Source organism: Pogona vitticeps, chromosome 2 (assembly GCF_051106095.1).
Source record: "Pogona vitticeps strain Pit_001003342236 chromosome 2, PviZW2.1, whole genome shotgun sequence".
Lineage (NCBI taxonomy): Eukaryota > Metazoa > Chordata > Lepidosauria > Squamata > Agamidae > Pogona > Pogona vitticeps.
In genome coordinates, this window is record NC_135784.1 from 72,471,672 (window position 1) to 72,481,236 (window position 9,565).

Consider the following 9,565-nt stretch of genomic DNA (forward strand, 5'->3'; position numbering starts at 1 on the left):
GTCAATTACCCCAAATGGGGTAAAAATGAAAATCCTGGGGATAATGAGGATGTGACCCTAACCCTCTTCCCGCCTCCTCCTCCACCCAGAGGGGGGTCCCCGGCTGCCCGATTGCCCCCTTCCTGCCCCCTTCTCCAGCCTGGCTGCAACTGAGCCACAGTGGATGGCAGCCGGCGATGGGCCCCGGGCGGCGGCGTATGGCAGCCAAGGCAGTGGCGGCATGGTAGAGGGCGAGGCCGGGTCAAGTCTCTGCAGCGCAGCAGCCAAGAGGAGCCTCTCCTTCCCCACGCCCCGTCCCTGTTCCTGGAGGAGCCTGTGGGGCGGCAGCAACGCTCACCCAGCCTCGCAACTTCCTTCAGCAGCACCTCTGCACTGGCCGGCCGGGCCTGGCAGAGCCTCTTGCCTTCAATGCGGCAGCTGTTGCAGCGCCTTGACAGCGAGGCCCGACGTGGCCACCCTGGCAAGCAGCCACTGGAGCCGGTGCTGGAGTGGGAGGCGGCCCCCGGCGGGCGAGCCACCTGCTGCTCTTCAACAGCCACCCGAGAGCTGCCTGTCAGTGGAGAAAGGGAGCCGCCCCCGCAGGGCCAAGGACTGAGTGTGGCCCCACCAGGCAGAGGCGGCGGTGACCCGGGAGGCGAGGCTTCGGTGGTGGCACTTGACTGGCCGCGCATGACAGAGACATGCTTGACTGAGATCCTTCCTTTCAAATCAAAGGGGTACTGTTGGCATATGGGGGTAAAAGGTAAAAAAGTGCCCTGACCCCTGTACTAAACTAAGTAACAGGATTTCAGCCCATAGGTAATAGTGCTCATGGGCACTTTGGGGCAAGACCTTTACAGAAGAAATAACATCACAACAGTTCAGTAAATACTGAGTTAAACAAATTGATTTCTTCCTTGGGGGTAATAATTACCGTATTTTTCACTGCATAAGACGCACCTCTCCACAAGACGCACCAAATTTTTAGGAGAAGAAAACAGGAAAAAAATAATTTTTTTTCTTCTCCTAAAAACTGGTGAGCCTTATGGAGAGGTCTATCTTATGGAACGCACCCCAGGACCCTTTGGACACTCACCCTGCCCCCCTCCCAAGCTTCAAGAGAGTCCCAAAAGGTGGCAATTTTGCCCCCTCTGGCCCGGTGGGGGGGGAAGGGTGAGCCTCCAAAGGGTCCTAGGGTGTGTTCCAGGACCCTTTAGAGACTCACCCTGCCCCCCCAGGGGTCAGAGGGGGCAAAATTGCGAGCTTCTGGGACTCTTTTGAGGCTTGGGAAGCTTCAGAAGAGTCCCAGAAGCTGGCCCCGTGCGGGGGTGGGAGGAGTGTGGGAGGGGTCCTGGAAGGCTCCCTTGGACCCTTGCAATGCTCTCCCCACCCCCACGGGGCCAGGGGGGGTAAAATCGACAGCTTCTGGGAGTGTTTTGAGGCTTGGGAAGCCTCAAAACACTCCCCAAAACTGGCGATTTCGCCGGTGCTAGCCCTGTGGGGGTGGGTGGGAGGAGCATGGCAAGGGTCCTGGAAGGCTCCCTCGGACCCTTGCGACGCTCCCCCCCACCTGGAAGCTGGCGATTTTGCTGGCGCTGGCACCGTGGGGGGTGGGGGAGCGTCGCAAGGGTCCTGGAAGGCTCACCTGGACTCTTGCGACGCTCCCCCGCACGGGGCCAGCGGGGACGAAATTGCTGCCTTCGCTCCATAAGACGCACGGACTTCCACCCCACATTTTTTTGGGGGGGGGAAAGTGCGTCTGATGGAGCAAAAATATGGTATTTTCCTCTAGGACAAATCCTGGAAAAATTCACTTTGGTATTATGACTCCCACTGGGTCATGCTGGCTGAAGATTCTAGGAGTTGCCCAAAAAAGTAACTTTTTCACGTTCTGCTCTTTTCCTCTGGTACAAACAATTTGTTTGCAAAAAAGTTACTTTTTTAGACAACTCCTAGAATCTGCAGCCAGCATGATCCAGTGGGAGTCATAATCCAAGTAAATTTTTCCAGGTTCTGGAAAAGGCTATTACTGGCATTTAACAACTAATAAGAACGTTCAGATATTGAAAATAAACAATGCTTTTCATGAGTCCCAATGTAAATTGGCTCAAAATGCTGGCTCCTGATTTTACACAGAGTGGCCCAGCTGTTTCCAATGATGCAGATACAATAATCTATGACCTGGTATATCTTTGGACTAAACCACAGTTTTTTGGCAGTGCATTAAACTATGGTGGCTTGCCAAATGGTTGAAGCAATCATGAAGACCTATCACTAGGCAGCCATGTCGATAAACTGTCAGAAAACATTACTGCTTTCTACACCAGTTTATTTCTGTATTTATTATATTCCTATCCCACCCAATTAATAAAGAACACTACTCTGAGTAATGTACATAATAAAACTAGCAGACCCCAATACCCCTCCCCCCCGGCCGCAACAATACAACTTAACATAACACAGACAAAAAGAAGTCATAATAAAGACAGACAAAATAATTAGCCATATGGTGACAACCAAGAAAGGAAAAGAAATGAGGCACAGGGTGTTGTGGGGACTAAATCCCAACGTATAAAAATATATTATTGAAGGCAATTTTAATTATGTAAACCATCCTGAATAGTATTTCACTAGGTCAGGGGATCTAGAAGCTCGCTCAATCAATCAGTCAGTCAGTCAGTCAGAGAATTCTCTAAATACTGTGAGTTTCAGGCCCGCATATAAATGGGGACCAAGATCATATTGCCAGATTTTTAGGCTGGCAATTGATTATCAATCTCAGCAATGGCTCAGAATTAATAGGAAGCTGCAACAGGTTTCTGCTGCATATATAAGTTGCAGGGAGCCTTGGTTTTCTTGTCCTTCCTGCCCCCTTTTCCCTTCCACACCAAAGATTAAAGATTTCCATGTTTGGTTTTGAACTAACCATAGTCCCTTGTTAACATCCATATTCAGAGAACTGTATGTTACTACTAGTTAATGAGAAGAGTAATAATAATGTAAAATAAAGGTGGAAATTTAGACCTTCGGAATTTCTTGGACTCTGACTCCTGTCACTCCGTCAGTACAGCAAATAACGAGGGATTCTAGGAGCTGAAGTCCAAGACCTTGGGAGATCTGCTTTATGCCCACCCTGCAGTTTAAAGTAACCACAAATCGAGGATGGTCTCCAGTTAAATGCTGAACTTTTTAGGTATGCAGAGAAGGACAGAGCAGGACATATAAGGCTGCAGTGCTTTTTTGTCAAATCTGAATCGCATCTCTGTTGCAAAAGATGACTGTGAAACTAATATTTAAAGGTCAAATCAGGTTGGGGATCAATGTTACTTAATTATCAGAACAGAAAAATGCAAGTGTATTCAACTTTAATTATCTCCATAACCTAAAAGCTCAAAAGGTAATTATGACACAAACATCAGGTGGAAACAAAAGACATCTGATAACTGGAAGAAGAGCACTCTGATTAATCCAGTTACAAGAAGATACTAACGGTCTGTTTTTGTTGTAATGGAGCAAGATACCATATTTGCCGGCGTACAAGATGACTTTTTGGCCCTGAAAAACATGCCTCTTATACGCCGGGTGCACTTCCAGCAAACCCTCCCTCTCTCCTAGGGAAGTCACTTACCTGGTAGTAAGACCAAGTAGACTGAGCTCCTCCTTGGTAGCCTGGGAACAGCCTGACTGTAGCGCTGAACAGCTGACTGTTGGGAATCAGCAGAGAGGTGGCAGCCATTTTGAGATGCGACCACATGGCTGCTGCCTCTCCAAAATGTCTGCCGCCTCTCTGCTGGTTCCCGACAGTCAGGTGTTCGGCGCTGATGCTGTCCTTCTTCCAGCAAACCCGCGCTCTCTCCCAGCGAAAGGAACCAAAAGCGGCAAAACGAACTCTCCCCATGCAGCCAAAGCAGAATCACGCATGCGGAAGAGGGGGTAATCTTATATGGCAAGTATATAACAAACTCTACATTTTGAGTAGAAATGTTGGGGGGTCATCTTATACACCCAGTCGCCTTATATGCCGGCAAATACGGACTTTGTGAAATACTGACTCAGATTTCTTATTTTCAAAAACATTAAGGCTTATGTTATTAATTATGCTGTACTTACTTTTTAAATGAGATTATAGGCAGGTTTGATCTGATATCTGCAATTTAAAAGAAACACACACAAAATTACCATTATAAATATTCACAGCATCTGAAAATCAACAGCAAACACTGCATTTTCAAATAATGCATTCATTCTTGGACAGCTGTAGCTGAGGGCAATTCATGAGTGGGGCAGGCAGGCACCTGTCTTTGAAATCTGGGGTAAGCTAACACATTGTGTTGTCCGACTACCACAGCCTTACAGATAAATCTGAGGAATGTATGCCCTCCTGTGTAACCAGGTGCCATGCTGGGCAGGAGAAGGTCAATGATATTGTGACAATATTGGCCCCCTAAACACAGTTTTCCCAACCCACAAAATATTTAAGAAGCAGAAGAGACTTATTTGCCATATCTGGACTCCTCAAATGAGTTCAGCGTGTTCACATGCCTTTCATTCCATAGTCAACTCATTTACCCTGCCACTTAGCAACCAACGCTGGATCTGAAATACTGTATTCTGGGCGACTTCTTGAAAGAACACCTTTCCCAAAAAATCCCTAGAAAAATAAGAGAACAGAAGTACAGTAGGCAGATGTCATTTCAACAAACAGCATACATATTTAGAGCCCTACAATACAACTTACGAGTGTCTTCAGTATTCACTATTGTTCACCTTACGGATCTTACATATTGCATTATACCTTTCAATAAAGAAGTCCTCAGCAAGGGTAAAAGCTATAAAACATCATAATGAACCCAAGTCCTTAAGGCAGTGAGTTATCACTGTTGCAATTCAAATGATCTCCCTTCCTTTCTCCCAACCTGGCAAGAAGATTTAAGGATCTAAACCAGATCTATAAATAATAATAACAGCACGGCTTCAACAAATTCTGTTTTATGGTGACATCAGTGTTTTTTTAGGTATAAAATATCCAGATCTACTTTACCATTCCCTTCCTCTATGGGATCTCTAACTCTGTGACGTTTGCTCAAGACTTAAACAGGCTGCCTTCTCTGCTGGGAGGTGCAGTAGGGAATCAAACTCCCACCTTGGCACTACACCCAAGTGCTCCAACCCAGTGAGTTATCCAGCCAGCTAAACCAGATGTATAATAACAACAATAATCATGTGCCATCAAATCAACTTTGACTTATGGTGACCCATTTCAGAGTTTTCTAGATAGAAAGTACTCAGGTTTACCATTCCCTTCTTCTGGGACATCCTAGGAATGCCCAGCTTGCCCAAAGCCACATATGCTGGCACTTGTTCCAAGAGACACAGCGTGGAATCAAACTCCCAACCTCTGGCTTTGCTCCCAGATTCCTAAGTCACTAATATCTGGCCAGCTAAATCAGACATACAGTAGTCATATTCTACCATGGTGCTCCAGTGATACTTACTCTCTTCCTCCTCCCTTAACAAAGTCAGAGATAGAGCAGTTAATTAAGGAAGGAGGAAGAGATTAGGTATCACTGGAGCATCATCATAGAATAGAAGTACCCTGAAGTGAGGGGGTTTTCTCTGCTACAGGGCTTAATTCCAATTTAAATGTACTTGAATCTCATCCTGGCAAGCCTTTATGACACATCAAATCCAATATAGGATGCATAAATACAATCCACCAATGGATCATTCACAATTGTCTATTTGTTGACTATGAAGTCATTTTGCAGCCCACCTCCAATTTGATCTGGCAAGGTTTTGAGTAACAAATTGAAAAAACAGAAAGCATTGTCTCTGCATCCAAAGTAGTGTTGGACATATTGCAACCTACATATGATGCCTTTAAGAAGGTTTTGTTTTGTTTTCAGCCGGGAGGACATCTCTGGACTGGGCTGTATGTCAGTCAGCTCAGTAACAGCCAATACTTTTGTCTCCGCCTCAGATTCTTTTTCACATCTTTTCCCTGTCAGGGTTCTGTCAGTGTTATCAATGGAGTCCGTCAGAATTGGACAGTTAGAGTGATGTGTTCTGTCAGCTATGTAACCAGTCAGTTAGTCTATAATGAAGCTAGTTAACAAGTTAAGCTTAGTGATAGAACAAGGAAACATTTTACACAAGGTGTTGTTTTTATCAGCAAAGAACTGTAAGTAAATAGAATCAGTTTATTTTTTTCTAATTACTAGAGTCTGAGTGAATGTATTGAGACAGTACGTCCCAGTTGAGATTAACTAACAAATAAGGGGTTATCTATTGAGGGAGGCTTTCAGCTTAACCTGTTCTCTAGGTCCCTGCCTGAAACATTTTATCCACTGTGGGTTAAACCGCAGAAGCCTCTGTGCTGCATGGTCAGAAGACCAGCAGTCGTAAGATCAAATCCACGCAAGGGAGTGAGCTCCCGTCGCTTGTCCCAGCTCCTGCCAACCTAGCAGTTCAAAAGCATGCAAATGAGAGTAGATAAATAGGGACCACCTCGGTGGGAAGGTAACAGCGTTCTGTGTCTAGTCACGCTCGCCACGTGACCACGGAAACTGTCTTTGGACAAATGCTGGCTCTACAGCTTGGAAACAGGGATGAGCACCACCCCCTAGAGTTGGACACGACTGGCCAAATTGTCAAGGGGAATGTATTTGCAAAGGCTTTCACGGCCGGGACCTAACGGCTGTTGTGGGTTTTTCGGGCTCTTTGGCCAGAACATGGCCAAAGAGCCCGAAAAACCCACAACAACCATTGTCAAGGGGAACCTTTACTTTTTACCTTAATTATGCCACATTCAGTTCCTTACACACTCTGCCCCAAGATGTATATCTTCCAAATGTGAGTGTTTCATGAAAAAAGCAGGCCAGAATACCTTGCTGTATAGCTGTTCTATATCTTCAGGGTTCTTCACAATTACGTTGTTATTTATAATTTCAGCCTGGCATATTTTGCAATTCTTTCTATCAATGCTGTCCTCAGAGAAGAAGATAGGGAATGGGGAATCATATGATTCATACACTCTTCTTTTCCTTCTTGGAGGATGGAAAACTGCTTCTGCCATTTGGTACCACCTTTCTCCTTTAGCAAAAGTATTAAGACAAACAGAAAAAAAGGAAGAAATAGGAAATATATTAAAGTCAGAAGCTTTTCATGTGTGATCCATACACTGCTTAAGCCATCAACATACTGTCTTAGCTGAGACATCTGTGTTCTGGTTTACAAACACTTATAGAAAAACTTCCCTCCATCAACTCAATTCTTGCAAGGCAATTTTTTCAATTTCTTGTGGTTTATGTAGGTCTTGGAAAGAATTAAACTTGTGCTGAATTCAGTTAGATGCAGGCATGATGGAAAACAAAGGGAACATTTCTCAGAGGCTTTTAGTTCCTCTTATGAATGGGCATCTTGGGGAAAAAATCTAGCTCCTGGCCCAATTATCAAGGATGCAGTACTCTTTTCTCCACTATAAATGCCTCCATATGCTCTTCTTTTCCTTGTTGGAAGATGGAAAACCACTTCTGCTGCTGCATATTTTCCCTGTCCATCAGCTCCTTTTCTGAGCTATATTGGAGGATTTGTCTTCTTATTTCTTACTACAAAATAATGTCCGGCAATGATACCTTGTTAACTGTTTTTCTGAGAAGCTGGCAATCTCCAAAGGGCTGGCAGTCAAACTTCACCCATTGGTCTGTCCTTACACTCAAGCCCCCCCCCCCCCCCCCAATGTGCATTCAAACCGTTTGCCTGATATTTCTCTGGCTAAAGAGAGTAGAGGATCCAAAAACAGGCTCTGAAAAATTCTTCTCTTTTGCCAATCCCATGAAGATTAAGTACCACCGCCATCCCGAATGAGACAGTCCGCCACACATTTATTCCTGTGGGAGAAGGCACACATTACAAGCTGTCTCCCTTATAAGGCTGAGTGAGGCAGCCCCCTTCCATCAGCAGATAGTGGAGGGCCGCAAAGCTGAGTGTGCCACAGCCCTCTGGCCCCGACCTCCTCCTGGTGGCCCTGCTGCCCTCATATGGAGTCTCCAGGTGGATTCTTTCTGTGGAAGGCCAGAAGGGAAAGCATTATGTCCTTCCTGTCAAGTAAGGAAGTTCCTTTCAAGACCATACCCACACCTTTGATTTTTGTGAGTGATGAATCAGTTTTGACCAATCTAATGAAATCTGAGTTCTGGACTTCCTCTGGTTAGGCTGCTAGCTTAGTTTTAAAATGCTTTAGACCTCTTCAGCCCTTCATTAGCGCCACTAAAGCAATTTTTAAGGTGTCACACAAAGGCAACTCGGGCGCCTTTGAAATGGGGGGGGGGGGAGGGGATAAGGCAGGTCCTTTGGACGCGTGACTGTTTCTGTCTGTCTTCACTCCTTCCACCCCTCCAAAACAGAGTCAAGAACGACAGAGAAGAAAACCCTGTCTTCGAAACACGCAAACGCGCGCGCGTACAGACATTCAGGAGACCGCACCAGCTTCCCACAGTCCTTCGGATCACTTTTTTCCCCTCAAGAGAGGCAAGCCGTACCTCGTCGCCCGGGCGGGGAGTGCCTCGATCTCCGGCCACTCGCGACTCTGACTTTTTAACCACCTTCCGAAGCAAGAAGCCCCCTGAAGGACTTGCGTCTGGCAAAGCCCAGGCTAGCGGGGTGGGGGTGGAGGGGAGGGAAATCGGGCAATGCCGCTGTGGCGCTCCTCACACGCCCGGAACACAGCTTAGCCAAAAATAAAAAAGTTTTTCTTTAAAAAAAAAAAAAGCACCTTTCAGGGAATCTGTCGAAGTAACGAAAATAAGCTCAGACTGCGGAGAGCCGACTCCCTTGGCCCCGTCTCCCGGCGAGCAGGAAGAAGGGCAGCTCTGATCGCATTATGGCGAGGGAAAGAGGAAGTCTCCCTTGTTCTCAAACAGGTACGGGTTAAAAGCCAATGCTCACGTCACGTCCGGGGGCTTGAGTCGCATCCGCCATATGCGGGGCAATACTGGTAGGAAAACATCGCCCTAACTGTTGTTGTTCAAGTTCTTAATCGGTCTGTAATATTCTTCTCATTTGCCAGTGAGTAAATGCTGTCGAGTTCAGTGGGGTTTAATCCTAAAACGCCGTGCATAGGAGTGCCCTGATTTGGCTTTAAGGAAATAACTACAGGGGGTGCTGACAAGTATTGAGCCTTACCCAGAAAAAAAATTGAGCTAGGAAGCTGTAAATTGCAGGGTGTATTGGCCAATTTGTCTGTATTCAATGGTGTAAAAATCAACTACCTGATTTTAACTTATCTTTCATTTTCCGGTCCAAAGTGAACATGGCAGCACCTCCAGAAAAGTTCAATGTGGAAGAGCATAGGACCTTAATCAAGTTCCTGTTTCTCCAAGGGAAAGGTGCAAAACAGATCCACGATGAAATGTCACAAACTATGGGTGACAGTGGCTCTTCATACATAGGCATCCTTCAGTCTCGAGAGACTATGGTAACATGCTCTGAATCGAGGAGTGTCCTCTCCAGAGCATGAAGGTAAGGTAATATGGAGGATAGGCTGTTACCCAAGCAGCAGATCCCCCCTCTCCACATTGCTGAAATG

At 46.1% G+C, this 9,565-nt stretch overlaps 1 protein-coding gene across 5 annotated transcripts in view; it reads right to left on the reverse strand.

Annotated features, from left to right (window-relative positions):
- TSEN2 (tRNA splicing endonuclease subunit 2) overlaps positions 1-8,894 on the reverse strand; it is a 19,926-nt gene extending 11,032 nt beyond the window's left edge. The window contains exons 1-5 of one of the 5 annotated variants that reach the window (XM_078385402.1): positions 8,753-8,860; positions 7,614-8,042; positions 6,866-7,071; positions 4,549-4,630; positions 4,090-4,126 (exon numbers count right to left, since the gene is read on the reverse strand). In XM_078385402.1, coding sequence (XP_078241528.1) covers positions 4,090-4,126; positions 4,549-4,630; positions 6,866-7,054 — 308 coding nt within the window. In that variant the 5' untranslated portion in view covers positions 7,055-7,071; positions 7,614-8,042; positions 8,753-8,860. Of the gene's footprint in view, positions 1-4,089; positions 4,127-4,521; positions 4,631-6,865; positions 7,072-7,613; positions 8,043-8,519 lie in introns of all 5 variants that reach the window. The other 4 variants (XM_078385403.1, XM_020802573.3, XM_020802572.3 and 1 more) reach the window with 4 other exon arrangements.
- Between the last annotated feature and the right edge of the window lie 671 nt (positions 8,895-9,565).